We start from the raw sequence: 17,844 nt of genomic DNA on the forward strand, positions 1-17,844 counted from the left end.
CCTTGCAGTGTCCTGTACCTAAGCATGGATCAAATTAGAAGACTGTAGCGTAAATGTGTGCCTTACTCATGGGACAAAGTGTCCTGGTGACTCTCCTCCTCTCTGATACATTGCAATGGTCGAAGCTCATAATCCAGCTCATTAACTCGAAGCCAAAATTCTTAAGTTGTAATCACACTGCATACATGCTTTCAATCATACTGGCATTCACAACAACACCCAAAAGCTGAGCCTTCTCTAATATGCTTTAAATAACTAATTATTTCCTAGCTTATTCCATTAGTCTAGGCTATATCTGTGTTCCAACTCATCGCTATAAACTAGCTCATCACTGTTGGCTTGCCCATTGCTCTTGAGCAGCCATCTTGGTAGACAAGCCCATCCTGATGGCCTAGCCCATCCCTGTATCTAACCAATCTGTATTGGTTAGACCATCCATTATACAGGCTTTAATGACTGTCATTATCATTGAAAGAAGAGTAGAGATTAAGCACAAAGTTTCATGTCTGCTGCAATAGTTGTGCGATGCCTATACCATGTAGTCACTAGATGGAAGCAGTGCAATGTATGTCAGACCATGATCTTTTATAATATTAGACAGACCTGTTCAATATCACTTTTCAGTCACTCAGAATCACCGAAAGTAGCTGCTCAACACGGTTTGGGTATTGACACAATTTCTTTTACCCCATTTTTATTTATTCTGAGTTGTTTGCTTGCAGTTTATCCTAATGATACAAGGAGATATAACATCTCAGAGAGAGCGACTGAAAACCTGAAAATTCTTAATAAGTTATCCTAATTCAATCATCATTCTTATCTAACTGATTATTTTTATATCATTTAGGGCATACTAGATAGACAATTGAATTAATGCTACAAAATTGATGAAGCAGGCACCCCACCCTTCCACTCAAGTCATCCTAAGGTAAATGCATTTTGCTCTGTCAAACTGAATTCAGCTCTGCAAACATACAAATTAGGAACAGGGGTAGGCTAGTAAGCTCCTGAAATCTGGTCTGCCACCCAATAAGATCATGGCTGATATGATTACGTCCTCAACTTTATATTCCTGCCTACTCTTGAGATTTTCCTGCATCTAACTCTCCATTTTCTTCAGCTAACTGACATAAACCTCATTCCTAGAAATTGCTGTGTAACTATACATAACCCTCAAAAGTGATTGAATAAATAAATTCATGTTTTGGTCAGAATTCTATGGAATATTTTCTTAGAAACATTCTGAGGCCATTCATCTAGTTAAGGAATACGAGTGCTACAAAACTGTCAAGCACTCATTCAGACTATCATGATAATGAGATGTAGGAGCAGAGGGAGGTCATTTGGCCCTTTGAGATGGCCACACCATGAAATGAGATCATGGTTGATATGATAATTATCAACTCAATTTTTCTGCTTTTTCTTCATAACTCTCCATTTGCTTACTGATTATAAATACGTCCATCTCAGCCCTGAATATTCCTAACAACCAAGCCTCAACAGCCTCTTTGGTAAAAATTTCACAGATTGGCTAACCAGCTGACAGAAGAAATTCCTCCTCATCACAGATTGAAATTAGCGACCACTTACTCTGAGATCATGCCCTCTGGTTCTAGATATTTTCATAAAGGGAAACAACCTCTCCACATCCACCTGTTAAGCTCTTTCCCAAAAATCTTAAATATTTCAGGATGGTCTCCACTCATTCCACTAAACACCAGTGAGTACAGCCCCATTCTATTCAATCTTTCCTTGTAAGAGAATTCCTCCATACCCAGAATCAACCAAGTGAATCTTCTCTGGATGTCTTCAATGCCATTATATGTTTCCTTGGGTAAGGCAACCGAAACTATTCATTAGATTCAAGGTGTGGTATAATTAATACTTCGTATAGATTTTAGAAATACTTGCCCACTTTTATACTCCATTTCCTTTGAATTAAAGTCCAACAGTCAATTTGCATCATTTATTATCCACTGAACTTGTGAGCTATCTTTTTGTCATTGATGCACAGGACTCCCAAACCCCTTTATGCTGCAGTTTTCTGCTGTTTTCCTCCTTTTAAATTATATTCAGCTCTTCTATCCTTCCTGCCAAATGCATTACCTCACATTTTCACATACTATATTCCGTCTGCCAATTTGTTGCCGACTGCTTAACCTGCCTATATCCCTCTGTAAACTGTGTCATTCTCACTGCTTGCTTTCCTACTTGTTTTTGTGTCACTCGCAAACTTGTCTACAATACATTCACTTCCCTCACCTAAGTCATTAATACATATTACAAATAATTGTGGCCCTAAAACTGATCCCTGTGGCACGCTGCTAGCTACACACTGACTTCCTTGGCGCGTCTCCTTATCTCAACTCTCTGTCCCCTATTAAACAACCAATCCCCCCTCTATAACTCCTTAACCTCAGAAGGGTGTCCTCTACTACACTGGTGTGACATTTTCTATTTCCCCATTCCAATCATCTCAAGGCTTATATGAATGGAATTGCAAAAGTATGATCAATCTTGGAACTCTTGGTCCCACTTACTAGAGCTGATTAGAGATTCCCCTGACTGATTTCATGAACAAGTTTCGCAGAGAATAAATGTATGAGCTGCAGAATGTCAGTTGTAATGTAAGCAATGATTTGGTAAATAGGTATTTTGAAGCTTCCCATTTAATTAGAGGGGGTAAATTTAAAACTGAAATGAAACAACATTTCTTCAGCCAGAGATTGGAGGGCTTATGGAATTCATTGCTACGGAGTGCAGTGGAGGCCGGGACGTTGGTTGCCTTCAAGGCAGAGATGGAGAAATTCTTGATCTCAGAAGGAATCAAGGGCTACTGGGAAAGTGCAGGGAAGTGGAGTTGAAATGCCCATCAGCCATGATTTAAATGGCGGAGTGGACTTGATGAGACGAATGGCCTTACTTCCACTCCTATGTCTTATGGTCTTATTATTGCAATTTCATTATGTTTCACCTCTTGTTGGTTCCCTCATCCCTGATTGGATGACTGGAGTAGTCCAATAACCTACAATATTGCTAACAACATGACTGCTTGTTTGACTTTCCAGGAGGCAAGAGTTGATGGCTAAACTAGAATCAGTTTCTTCCCTTGAGCACAGACAATACACTGACAATGGAGATTTTCAGTCCTATGGCTAAAGCTGAATGTGAATGTCAGTTAGCTTCAATTTGTACTCTGCTTTAATTGGGAGAGCCTGAACATCCTCAACATGACCTGCCATAAACCAATTACATTAGAGGATCATTATCATACAAGTTATGCATTTTTTAGCATTAGCCAAACAATTTTTTCTATTTCAAAATGACATTTCATGCATTTATGAATATCTTAACACATAATCTGAATATGAAACCTCATATTCAAAATTGTTTTTAAAAATTGGTTTTGTTACAAATGATGTTATATTAAACAGGAAAGAATGTTCGGGGCAATACTTTTGGTTCAAAGTGCCAGTTTGGTTTAATTGGTGCTACTCCTGCCATGAAGTGAGAAATCCCTGGTTCAAGTTCTGACTTCAGGGCCTAAGCAAATTATATCAGCTGGCACAGCTGAAGGAGCGACTCTTCAGTTAAAATATTAAATCAAGGCCATATCTGCCTGCCATCCATTAATCAGAGAAGAACAAAGAGTTACCTTCATGTCCTCTCCACACTATCCACTTAACTATCATCACCAAGAAATAAGTAATTTGACCATTTATCTCAGTGCTGTTATGAGGCTTGTTGAATGTAAAATATCAATCATTGGAATCCAAAGTAATTATTTTAATCTCCTACTTTGGCACTTGCTCAAGGTCAAGAACGACATGCTTCCACTCTGGAGGTTTGAATTCTACCCTGGCTGATTAGTCCAATCCTGAAAGTCCAGACTCTGCCACCAGTCAGGCAGCTGGTGTTTGATGAAGTGGGTGGGTGGGACACTCTGCATTCTGCAAGCTCTTTGCACTGCTTGCACTTCACTTCCACATGCTCAAAGTAATTGGCACCTTTGCAGATGTTTTTTCTCCAGTTTGTATATTCTGTGGCAAATGATTAACGTGTCAAAGGTGATGTTGCATTTTTTTTGGGAGACTATCAGGGTGTTCTTGTAGCAATCTCTGATCGTTGAGGAACTCAGAGTACAGCACTTGTTTAGGGAGTCTTGTGTTGGGCACGTGGACAATGTGACCTGGCAGTCACAGCTGGTTATGCGTGACCAGCGCCTCCTAACTGGGATATTGGCCTGGGGGAGGATACTCACATTGCTCCACCTATCCTGCCAGTGGATTTGCAGGAATTCACAAAAGCAGTGTTGGGGATAACTCGCCAAGGATTTAAGTGTCTGCTGCACGTGGCCCATGTTTCTGGAAGGTAGACCGCACAGCTGCTAAATAGACCATGAGCTCGGAGCTAGATTTGAGGTTTTGGACTTCAAACACTTTGTTTCTCAGGTATCCAAATGCTGCACTCACACATTGGAGTCAATATTGCATTTCATTGTCAACATCTGCTGACAGTGAAAGGAGGTTCCTGAGGTTTGGGAAATGATGTACATTGTACAGAGGGTCACCGTGGATATTTATAGTCTGGGGGCAGTGTTGTGTGGTTGAATCAGGTTAGGAGTGGACCTTTGTCTTCTGGATATTTAGTCTGAGGTCCATTTTTTCATATATCTCAGTAAAAATATCAACAATGGCTTGTAGTTCGGCCTCTGAGTGTGTGTACATGCAGGAATCATCTGTGTACTATAGCTCAAAGGCAGAAATTGGGTTCTGGCCTGTATGACATGAAAGGTTTAACAGTTTTACATTCTCTCTGTGGGTTAGCTCCAGTCTGACAGGGAGCTTCATGAAGGTGTGGTGCAGTGCTGCACTACTAAGGAAGATGGAGAAAAGCGTTGGTGTGATGACAGAGCGACTGCTTGACCCCAGTTTGTACTTATACTTGGTCTGTGCTCGATCTGTTAGTGAGGATCACAGCTTGCATGTCATTGTGAAGCAGGTGGAGAATGATGAAAAATTTCTGAAGGGAGCTGAATTTAAGGAGGATATTCCACAATGTCTCACGGTTGGTAGAGTTGATGGGTTTTGCGAGATGGAAGAAGGCCAAGTAGAAAAGTTGGTCTTATTCCCTGAACTTGTCTTGGTTTTGTCACAGACTGAAAATCCTGTCCATTGTGCCTCTTCACAGGCAGAAGCCTTGTTGAGACTCAGTAAGGAGTTCTTCAGCCATTGGGATGAGGTGACTGAGGAGAATTCTCACAATGACTTTTTCCATGGTGGACAAAGTCAGAAGTCACATGACACCAGTCTTCATCTAACAATGGAACAGTGCTTTGAAAGCTTGTGATTTCAGATAAACCTGTTTCAATTAAACGTAGAACCTGACTTTGTCCACCCTAGTCCAACACCGGCATTCCACATGATGGACATTAGGAAAATACCTCTGTAATTTTCAGTCAGGCCTATCTCCTTTCTTGAAGAAGGTCACAATTACACTATTGTCTTCTTTCCAGATAAGGGCAATGAAGTTGTGGATCCATGTCAAGAATGCCTCTCTGCCATATTTCAGTACTTCAGCAAGGACCCATCTGTGCCAGAGGCTTCATTGTTTCTCAGTTGTTGCTCAGTTTCTGTGAACTCACAGTGGGTTGGAGGTGCACTGATATGGTGAGGTGCTGTTGAGAACACTTGTACATAAGGCTCCTTTAGCTTGAGGAGGTCCTCAAAGTGCTGTCTCTACCAGGCATTGATGAACTACTCTGTTTTTGGACAGCTGGAGTAGGTCATTGGTTAGCCAGAGAATAGATGGCTTTGATTGTGTTGAAGAAACCATATACATCATCGTTGTCGTTGAGTTGCTGGGTCTCCTGTGTTCTTTCCACCCACCACTTCTTTGTTGCACCTCTGCCTTCAGTCACCTGCAGACTTGTTTCCTCTTGCTCTAGTTTTGCTGGAGATACCATTCCAGCAAAGTCTGGCATGTGTGATCCAGAGATTCTACATCACTTGATTCTTCTTGTGGAATCAATCTGGTGTTTCCTAGTCAGGAAGCCAAGCATCTCTAATCAGGTGTTGACTATGGCAGCTTTTAGGGTGGACCAGCGCTCTGAGGCTCTGGCATGTTGGTCATTGCTAAATTGGATGTGCAGTACCGCCCACATAGGTCTTTTTTCTCAGGGTCTTTTAATCCAATATTGAGTCTCCTGCAGCACAGTTTTGTCTTCCACTGCCAGTTTGGGGCTAGGTTGATGGAAATGGTGGAGTGGATTAGTTGCTGATTAGTCCACCAGTCATCTGTTCTGGTTGTGGCACTGGTGATGTGGACCATTGCAGTTCCTTGCTTGAATAATGATGTGGTCTATTTAGTGTCAGTGTTTGGAACAGGGATGTTACCATGAGGTCTTGTGCTTCTTCCTCTTGGCAAAACAGGATGTTTGTTATGATGCTGTCAGGTTTTAGGCACTTGGTCAGGTCAAGAACTCCACTGGAGTTTGTTTTCCCTTAACCTTCCTTGCCAAACATACTTTTCCAAAAGTGACTTTTGCATTGAAGATGCTGAGGAGAATCTACCTGTCTCCCTTCATCATCTGGGACAGTAACTGGTCAAAGATTATGCAGAATGCCTCTTTTGTCTCATCCGTTGTGTCTAGGGTCAGAACAAGGCACTGATGACTGTGATGCTCTGCTTTTGGGACAGCGTGAGCCATAGAGTCATGAGGCACTCATGTATCTCACAGGGAAATTCGTTGAAACATGTGACCATTTCATTTCTTATGTGGAAGAGGGTGTTCTTCTTTTGGTTTGCTGTTCTAGAAGGTGTACCTGTCTCCTTGTTCCTTAAGCTTGTCTTCTCCCCAGCGATGCAGTGCCAGAGTTCCTGGGCGATGATAGCAGTGCGATGTTCGGGTCTGTCATTGTTGAGCATGTCCATAAGAGTCCTGACATTCCAGGCTCCAAAATTAATTTGGGTGGAGTGGCAAAAAGAGATGATTGAGGTGGAAGATGCCTGTGCATGAATTCTTTTAATATGGGGTGGTTTTTCCTGATCAACAGCCATAGTCCCAGCAGAGAGAGAGTGAGTGAGTCAGAGTATGAGTGTGAGACAGTGTGTGCGTGTGTGTGTGCACACCGATTACCACCATGGAGGAGGAGGAGGAGACAAAGGCCATGGTGATAGCGACAAAGCAATGGCTGGGTGTCAGACAGGTATCTGAGCCAGAGGCCAGGACACAGACCCGGGCTGCTCGCCAGCCCAGACTCCTGCGGCATCATATTAAGGATCAAGGCAAAATGAGCTGGGGAAGCCTGGCATGGTGGTGTTCAGAGATGTGTTGCTGGGGATTTGCCTTGGTTGACCAGACTGGATTTTAAAGTAATTGTTTGACTGTGTTTAAGAGTGATAGATTCTTTAAACCAGATGCATGAAGGTTACAAATCAGGCATTATCTCATTGAATGGCAGAACAGGCTAAAGAGGCTCTACGAGTTACAGGATGTTGTTTAAAATATTCTGTTAATAAGCACAGCGTGAAATTGCTGTCAAGATGTGGCAGAGTAGGATGCTCTAGCTAAAGGTCCTCTGCTGCACCCATTCTCTTCTTTTTTCTGTTTTCTTGAGTGTTTTTTTAAAATAAACTTTTTTTAAACTTACTTGAACTTACTCGGAAGGGAATGGAGGAGGTGACTCCTGGGCTGGAGGCCAATGCGGGAGGTGAATCCCGGCTAGAAGGCCAGCGTGGGGAGGCGAGTTTTGGACTGGAGGCCGTTGCAGGGAGACAAGGCCTTTGTGGACTGGAGACCCTCACGGGGAGGCAAGGCCCTTGCGGACTGGAAGTGATGTCTTGAGTTTCGAAGGCTGGTGTGGTCTGGAGATTTGGCCCGGTGCGGTCTAGAAGCTAGGTAGTGGCACAGACTAGGGCAAAGGACTGTAAATTGAGTACATTTTATCCTCTTTATTCTTATGCTGGACCTTTATTTATTATTCTTTCAATTGTATCAAATACTTAAGCATCTGTATCTAGGTATCTTTTACCTAAGACGGCGCCATAAGCACCAACGCTGCAAACTTTTCACTGGACTCACTCGAGTGCACATGACAATAAAGCTAATTCAATTCATTTTAATTCAATTGATTTTGTTCTAAATTTTATAATTGTTGACCTGAAAAGAAACATGACTTGTTGGAATTTCTAGTTGCTATATACCATTGCTGTAAGCTCACGAACAGGCAGCAATTTAAACTGGCGTGACTGCTTGCAGTAACACTGAACCTTTGGTATTCCTGCTCAATTTCATAAAATATTTTTTAGTTGAACTGCAGAGGCAGAGGAGGGGACTTATTTTAGATTACTTAATCTGGTGACCTAATTAGAAGATTTTAAAAAGATTTCTGAAGGTTTTGGACATCTTTCTTCTGAATTATAATGAGAAAATAAATTCTCACCTGCATGCCAATTATGGCGTAAATGAAGAACAGCATTGCGATCAGGAGACAGACATAAGGTAATGCCTGAAAAATAGATTCAATTACCCATTCTATTCAATTATCTAAATGTCTTAACAATCAAACATTATCCATCACACTGACAAAATATTTGAAGTTTCACAAACATGCTGACAAATTTGTTTTCATCCTGGTGCTGAAAACTATCAGGTGAAATCATATGCTAATATTCTGGTGTTGGGAACAGAACACCTTTAACACTGGCCACATTTTTACTGAGTCGTGCCTTTTGAGCGGACTTCTTGACATTTCCAAGGTGACAGCTGGCTTGATAAGCTGATTGACAAACAGTTAGCCTGATAAATGAGAAAGCCTGTTGTAAAAGGTAGCTAGAGGATCACAAGGAGAAGAGATCCGGGAGGGATGTGGATGTAGTTAGGAGATTGTGTTGGAAATTGTGGGCACAGACTTTTGGAATGTGGTTGGTTTGACAGATCACAAAGAGGATTGAAGAGCGTGGAAGTGGGAATTACAGGAGGAAGTTCACAAGGTGCCCTGTTAGGCCTGGATGAAATATGCTTTCAGGGCTGTAAGTGGACTTACTTAATGGATTCAGCCCTTCGCACCCCATCTTTTATCTGTTGCGTTTTCAGGAGCTGGGCAATCTGACAGACAGTATTTAAGAATAAGCAGAACTTTTACTAAAGTGGATATAACTTGCCTCCTGGATGCAAGTTGGTCACTTACCACCTTTGCCTCCTTTAAAACTCGGAGTGGCTGATTTCAGCTGGGTTGGGTTTGGATTCAGATTTCTTGAGAAAAACCTTTGTACCATTTATCTTCCCAACCAATTCATACTCGCTCATTTTAAAATTTAAAATTACCCCATGATGTTAGGGCCAAGTGCTTTCAAATAAGATGCAATGTTTTAGCTACAGCAGTAAGGTCGTTCAACTCCACGCAAGCTCCAAATATGCCTCCCATCAAGAACTCTTGTGTGACATCTCTCCCCAGTGGCCATCCAAGGAGTTATCGAGGAATGTGACCATCTGGATGTACTTTTTTGAGGCATACTTGTACCCAGTTGGAATAAAACCATTCAACTATTGAGTTCTACATCCAAAGCAAACTTTCATTCTTTCAGCCTGTAGTGGACTTGAACCTAGTTCCTGAAAAGGGAAAGAAACATGTCTAATCTACTATGATGCCTAGTCCCTTTACCAACATACGTTTGATATCTGAGGGACTGATATGAAAACAAAACTGTTACGTGTCTCACCTTAAAAGATTGGACAAATGTCCACAGCAAGATACGGATGGTGTAACCCTGTCTCAGAAGCTTGATAAGTCGAGCAGCGCGGAAGAGCCTTAGAAAGCTCAGGTTGATAATATTTTTCTACAAAAGTGAGGTCAACGAACAAATAGGATAGTTAAAGATAAATGTCTGCTCCTTTCTTGGTTGCATTTGACAAGAATGGCACTAAAAAAGACTCCCAAATACAAGTCTGGCCATCATCCAATCATGGAAGAGAATGGGTTTCTTTGTCAAAATATATATAAACAATACGTATATATATTTATAACACAACCAAATGCACTGTTCTTGGACACTAGCAAGCCATAATATGAAGTCTACTTGCACATAAAATGCATTACATATTCAGAGTTTGCCAACACTCTGCAGAAATGAAATAATTCCTCTTAAAGTTATGATTTACATGTGTAGACTCCAGTAAGCATGCATGGGCACCAACTGCAAAAAGCCAAAAAATTAGTTGCAGTCCTTGATAACAACTGTGGGCAAATAATTGGAGCTCCTGAAACATGCAGCAAATGGACATTTCACTAATGCAACAGCTTGACTTCATCAGTGGTATGACCCAGCTATCAAATATCCACAGAATGACAAAGTCAAACAAAAGGTTTTATACAGGTTTAAAATATACATGATCAAAATAAAGCCTTCAATCTAACTGCTGGCTCTTTGTTTACCTTGTCTTTCTTCTTGTTTTTTTTAATTTTGCTCTTACCTAAGATCATGACCGTGTTATTACCTGGGCCACTATACTGTTTCTTCATGGTGTTTCTCTAAGTCAAACCCTTTAGCAAACAGTAAAGAAAGGAAAATACTATGACAATTGTTGGGCCGAAATACTCTTGTGGCCTGGTCAACAGGATATATGGTGTTAATGGATGATGCAATACATTATTGGCTAGGACCTACTTCACTGCAGTGACAAATTTTGTAACCAAGGAAAGAAAATTCACATTCGGCATATGATAAATTTATTTTAGTGTGGGTTGCTTATGAAAGAGATATGCAACATCATCATGGATCAGATTCAACTCAAGTCTTAAAAGAAGGAAACAGTAATTCATTGCTCAAGTTGCGCATTCCTAATATATTTAATAATCTTATTCAAATAATATATTCATTATTTATTTTTTGTTGTTAAGTTGCCAATAGACAATACATAATGTATGTCTTTTTCAGTATATTGCTGTTCGTCCGAAGCATTCTTCATAAATCACATATGGGTATCTCAGAATTTCCATCACCCTTATTAGGATATGAAAAATTAGTCATACACATGCACAATTTTAGATGCATCACTGACTAAACACAAGGAAAGGGCTGAAAGCAGGGAGCAAGTTCCACAGGATTGAACAGCAGACACAAGCCAAAACATTTTGTTTGGACTGTAAAGATCTGAAAATTCATCTATTTGAAACTAAAATGTATCTGTGAAACTTTGTGCTGCATTTTCAGTGCCTATGGTCAAATCCTTTCGGCTATAACGTAAGTCTATTGCTTTTGGGGATCTGATTATTGAAAGAAGGACTTGGTGGTAAAGGAGATGGCATTAACATTGAAAGGTAAGTTTGAGAGCTGACAAGTGGATTTTAGAAAGGAGGAGCTGACATTTGAGAATCAATAAAGAGATTGAGAATCATCCAACTGAGTATGATGGCCCCTGAAAGACTACAACCTCATTACTGAGTTAAATATTTTAAAAAGCTATCTAATGTAGGATATAAAAACATATATTCTGGAGTTTTATTGTTTTTTTTGGAGGACAAAGTGAACTGTTGCTGAACTTACTGTGCAAATTTAATAAGCTTTAATGAGTCTTCACTATGCAACAGATAAAACAATATAAGCCCCCACCTGTTGCACCAAGCAGACTTTTCATCATTACTAATTAAACAATTAAGGGAACCAATTTTGAAGTATTGTAAGGGGAGCATTGAAGTGAATGAAGAGGAGGGTGGGGGACACAACAAAATCCGAAGCCATGCCAAAAAACACAATGCGAGAAAGCAGCAGCAATTCACAATTCAGTGCTACATGGCATGCAAAGGGTACTAAGGTTGTGTATGCATTAGGCTCAAAAAAATTACAAACCAACCGTGGTCTATATGTAGATGTTGTTGATGGATGATTGTAATTGGATTGCATTGGGATTGATTTGCAACCAGTTTTAAAATTAGTTGGCATGGACACACAGACGGATACATGGATGGACACATGAATTTCATAGTGCATTTTGATTGGATGAATTATTTCAGAAGGCGTTGTGCCAATAAAGCACAGATTAAAGACAGCATGTGAAAAGACAAAACAAGAAATACATCAATCATTAATCAGTAGTTTGTTCTCTTTTAACAGCAATGATCTATGTCAAAATACAATAGTGATAGACTGGTTCAGACAGGAATGGTGCATTCTGGCTGTATATTTCAATCAGGAAAGTGCAATGAACTATACGTGCATATATGCAATTTATGGTTTGCACCTTACTTCTTTGATTTTGCATTTTTCATCACTATTTTTACCAGGTGCTTGCAATGTAATTATACAAAAAGTGGTATTTTGCAGTGATTTTTGTGATTTTGTTTGTTCTCTTTCTAACTTGAATAAGAATAACAGGCTGGATTTTCCAAGGAGTAGCAATCTCACACAGATTGCCACAATGCCCCTTCTTTTTTAATGAACAAAAGATTCCAAACAGGACTCCTTTAGAAACCTGGAGCCGTAATTCCATTCTCACAGTTCTCTTACAGCTCAGAAATATTGGGAAAGGCAAACTATGTCTCCTTTTCATAGCAGTCAGCTACCATACTCTGAAATTTATTGGTCCAGAATCACAAGCAGTCACTTTGACAGCTGCTATCAAATGATAAGTACATGATGCAAATGTTAGATTCAGGTCCTTGGAGGGTGGAGTGCCGAATGGGTCAAGCTTCTAGTGTTTCAGGTAGGCAGGTCACCAGGTCAGTACAAGGTAGGGTACTGGGGGTTGGAATGCCAGGTGTGATACTAATCAGGTGGGTAGGGGGTAGATTGTCAAGAGGGTAGTGTACTGAATTGGTGGAGTCCCAGGATGCAAAAAATGGTGTTCGGTGGCCAGCCAGGTGATGCAATGTTCAGGATAGGTTGATGTGGGTTGGACAGGGAGGGTGGATATCAGTCTGGCAGCAGGAGACCTTGTCTTGAATGGGAAGAGGGTGGCGGCAGATTGGGTCTGGAGCAGGTCCAGAATGGAGGAAGAGGCCATTGGGTCCATGCGGTGTAGGGTGTTGGGTTGTGAAGATATGGGAGAGAGGGTGGTGTCAGGTTAGAGTCTGGGATTGTAGGTGCCTGGAGTAGGGTACTTTCTTTTATTATTCATTCATAGGTTGACAACGTTGCTGGTTAAACCATAATCCAACCCCAGTTGCTCAGAGGACAAGTTAAGAGTTGGTGATGTGTGTGGTAAGTATGGGGTCAGTTGAACAGTTACTCAGAAATTAGACTATGTATTTAATACTCTACGTTTTTCTGAATAACTGTCACACTTAATTTCATTGGAATCCTTTGAATTCCCAGATTTAAATGGAAACTTTAGGAGCGTTTCAAGTATAGGGATATTGCGTGGCAGAGCTTTAAATTTCCTGGGCAACTCTTCAGAGTCTGATACAACGGGAACTCTGCACAGTCCTCATGTTCAACTCCCATATATGGTGAAATAATGACTGTCTGGCCATCAGAAAATCCAGGACAATGGGAAAAAAATCCAATTTATAGGATTGAAAAGAATGGGCTCAAAATGAACATCAGATTCCGAGAAGGCACTGGCAACATTCCAGAGAGGTGTTAAAACAGTTGGATTGTTTTGAAAGTCCTACATACTATTGTGTATAACAATACAGAGATCACTAATAAACATCTGGTTTAGGCCCTAACACCCAGTATTATAGCAAAACCAATTCCCGTTGGAGTTTTTGGTTTCTGCACAACATCCAAGTGACTGGAGCAATCTTTCACTATATAACAACAATCAGGCATCTAGCAAAATATCCATACTGGATGTTTTCCATCCTCCACTGTAGTGTGCAAAGCAGTAATAATTGAACAGAAGTTTCACTAATGGCCCCTTTGAATCAACAAACTCAAGATACAAACATACAGTAGGGTTATTTAAATAATGTATCGTTTTTGTACAATTATTGTATGGTTCTTCACTCTCCCAAATACTTTCCATTAAGGCACCAACTCTTTATGTTTAAGGCTTTCACCTGTTATGAGTACTTACGATGGAAAGAAAATGAAAATATCCAATGTGTTTTGATCAATAACAGTACATAACAGCGCTATTCTCTGTTTCTGCCATTCTCCTATGTTAAACAGGACGAGGCAAGTTTACTTCTTCCTGTTATATCCTATTTTACAAAATTTCATATATTAAATCCTATTTTTAATGTCAGAATTTATACATCATGACCACTTTGATCCATAGATGCAGAAAATTTGTAATTTCTTTTAAATGGCTGTGGAATCAGTAATTGGCTTTAAGAATGCTTGGAAAAGAGCAAGCATCAATTGAAAGGGTTTAATTGTATTTTTCATCAATAATAAAAATATTTGTCCATTTGATTTAGTGACATTTGATCTTGAAAATAGTACCAATAAAAAGCTAAGCAAATGACATTAAGTTGCTTTAAAGTTTTGGTAAAGATCTATAGCTTGGGTTGTGGGTGACATATATAATTCTATATATTTGTTGAATGCGTTGCAGGTGGACAACCATATATACTATGGTATATAGCCATGTACAAACCCATACATTGTCTATATACAAACCCACATAGATCAAAACCAGAAATGACACTACTCGCCACAACAGTATAAATTCCAAGCAAAGTAGAAAAACATCACTTCATTGGAGGCTCCACTGATGATGTCACTTAGCATGGTGATGAAACATCTGAACAAGAACAAGCCAATTCGGCCAGCAAGTCAATAACCTCATTAAGTTGCTAGACATAAAGGAGAGCTGCAGATATAAGGGAAAACTAGAAATAGACCTGAGGGTGAAGATGATCAGCACACAGATGCTAGCACAAAAAGAACACAGAGACACAAGAAAAGAAGCACAGAGATTTCTTCTGAGGAGAAGAAGTAAATCACTCACAGGAAAAGGTTTGGATTGGCAGAAGAGGAAACAGAAGCTCTTCTGCAAGGGAACTAAAGAGCTCTAGCCTGGTTACACTTTATTTTCTCACAAGTAGGCAAACTATGAACGAGATGATCAACTATAAAGGAACTCTGAAAAGCCACACCACCAGGACTGTCACCTCAGGGTGCCAGGCTTCATAGAAGCAAGCCTTGCTGATGGTAATTGCACCCATGGAAGTCAGAGCTTAAAACTGTTGTTAAATAGGATTCATGGCTTAAGATGCAAAAATAAAGAACAGTACACTGCAGAACTGTGTAGCTACATTATGCCAACCATGCTGAAGGAAAATGCTTGTGGTTGTGCAATATGAATCTTACTTGTATTGATTACTTAAAATGAAATTTAGCTTTGTACTTTAAAGTATTGTTGCAAAATGTACAAAATATGGAAAATTGTTGCTCATTTCTTCATTCAACGATCATTCAATAAATTTGAGTATTCTGGCTTTCAGGTCACCCATGGAGGTCCAAGCAACATTCACGGATTTTATTCTTATTTTCTTTATACATATCAGAGAAGGTTGCTGAAGAGAATAGGTTTTACTTACAGTTGGAGATCAGTAGGTATCAAAAGGAAAATAGTTATGAATTGAGTAATATGTATCTGAAAAGCATATTCTTTATGGGCTAAATGGCTTTTTTGTTTTGATTTTTGTTAGGTTCTTATACCTTTTAATAATAATTGAACATAACTTAAACCATGTTTCTTGGTGGTTCAGAATTAGCATGGCTACGAGACTTTGGAGAGTGAATATTACTCAATACTTCTTTGTAATTTGGGGTTGTGAAAATCACAAAATTAAGATCAGTAAAGCAAGAGCCTGGTTCTGTGCCCTACTTAAGTGAATGCTTTTGGCTGATGTTGATTCATCACGGTCAATTTCAGATGAAGAATCACAGCAGGAAGCAGATCTTGTTTCTCAAATGAAAGTGTAGCACTTTTGAACTGATACTGACAGATGTCAATCAGCGCAGTTCACAACTCATATACATGCTGAAAACGTATAAAATGTTGGGTAGGCCACAGCTGGAGTACTGAGAGTACTTCTGGAATTCACATTCAGGAATGATATGATTGCACTGGAGAGGGTGTTGAGGAGATTTACCAGCCTTAGCTGGACAGTTTCCGCTATGAAGAGAGATTGAATAGACTAGGGTTGATTTCCTTGGAGACTCAGAAGACTGAGCTAGGGACATGATTCAGATGCATAAGATTATGAGACGGATAGGCAGGGTAGATGGGAAGAAACTTTTCATCTTGATGAAGGGATCAATGACCAGAGGGCACAGATTTAAAGCAAGGGGCAAGAGATTTAGAGGGGACATGAAGAAAAAATATTTCACCAAGGTGGTTGGAATCTGAAACTCACTGTTTGTAAGGGTAATAAAGTCCGAAAGCTATTGGCCAAGCACTGGAAAATGGGAATAATATAATTATGTGATTGTTTTTGAACAGCGCAGACTTAATGGGTCAAAGGGCCTTTTTCTGTGCATTAGACTTTGATGACTGTGGCTCTTTCACACAGTTCCATTCCATATTGGCAATCTGCCCTACTGATCATAAGAACATAGGAAGGGGAGTAGGCTATAAGCTAGGAGTAAGCCCATCGAGCCTGTCTTTTCATGTAAAATGATCATGGTTAATCAAACACTTCAGTGCCTTTTACCTATCCCATTCCTATAATCCTGTGTGATATTTAAAAATAGAAAGTTGTCAATCTCTACCTTAAACATGCTTAAAGAATGAGCTTCTAAAGCCCTCTGTGATAGAGAATTCCAAAAGTTAATAATCCTTGCAATTAAGAAACAAGTTCTGCTGATCTTGGATTTCTGGAGTTAATTTGGGAGAGTCAGCAGAAATTCATCCCAAGGAACAAGAAATACATTAAGGGGAGAATGAAGCAACCATGGCTGACAAGAGAAGTCAGGACAACATAAAAGCAAAAGAAAAAGCATATAATGTGGTGAAGATTGGTGGGAAACTAGAGGACAAGGAAATGTTTAAAAACCAGCAGAGGATGGCCAAAAAAGCAATAAGTGGGGAGAAGATGAAAAATGAGAGTTCGCTAGCCAGTAATATAAAAGAATATTACAAGAACTTTTTTTCAGACATCTAAAAGGTAAGAGAGGATAAGAGTTGACATTGGGATGATGTAAAATGAGGCTGGAGAAGTAGTGGTGAGAAACAGTAGCAGAGGGAACGGAATAGTACTTGACATCAGTTTCATAGTGGAAGACACCAGCAACATACCAGAAATTCAAGAGCGTCTGTTGGATCGGTAGAGCTGGGTGGGGGGGGGGGGGGGGGGGGGGGGGGGGTGGGGTGGGCGTGCAGAGGTAAACATACTGACCATCACCAAGAAGGTAATGCTGGGGAAGCTGAACCGTCAGAAGGCAGGTAATTCACCTTGATCGGACAGACGCATCCCAGAATTCTGAAGGAGATAGTTGAGGAGATTGTAGAGGCATTGGTGATGTTTCAGGAATTTCTGGAGTTAGTTTGGATCCCAGAGAGCTAGAAAATGGTTAATGCAACACCTCTTTATAAAAAAAGGTGGGAGGCAGAAGAAAGTAAACCACAGGCAGTTAGCCTGACCTCAGTTAATGCATACATTTCCTTACTTCACATATTCTACACTATTCTATAATTACTGTCATGTTTAACTTTTAACCTTGCTCTTTCTTTCTGCCTTGTTCTGTACCAAGACACTTGTACCTAAGATGGTGCCCTGCGTGGTGATGTTATACACTTTTCACTGCACTCCTGCACTGTTGCACTTGAATACGTGACAATAAAATCCAAATCTAAATCAAATCAAAAATGAGATTTGAAAGTCCATTATGAAGGATGAGATTGCAGAGTAGTTGGAAGTGCATGGTAAAATAGGGCAAATCAACATG

General features: G+C 40.1%; 1 protein-coding gene across 4 annotated transcripts in view; it reads right to left on the bottom strand.

Annotated features, from left to right (window-relative positions):
- Positions 1-17,844, bottom strand: part of LOC125447460 (voltage-dependent P/Q-type calcium channel subunit alpha-1A-like) — a 606,466-nt gene that overhangs the window by 137,382 nt on the left and 451,240 nt on the right. For all 4 annotated transcript variants that reach the window (XM_048521818.2, XM_059639809.1, XM_059639808.1 and 1 more), the window contains exons 32-33: positions 9,724-9,840; positions 8,445-8,510 (exon numbers count right to left, since the gene is read on the bottom strand). In XM_048521818.2, the coding sequence (XP_048377775.2) occupies positions 8,445-8,510; positions 9,724-9,840 (183 nt within the window). The remainder of the gene's footprint in view (positions 1-8,444; positions 8,511-9,723; positions 9,841-17,844) is intronic.

This window comes from Stegostoma tigrinum, chromosome 35 (assembly GCF_030684315.1).
Source record: "Stegostoma tigrinum isolate sSteTig4 chromosome 35, sSteTig4.hap1, whole genome shotgun sequence".
Taxonomy (NCBI): domain Eukaryota; kingdom Metazoa; phylum Chordata; class Chondrichthyes; order Orectolobiformes; family Stegostomatidae; genus Stegostoma; species Stegostoma tigrinum.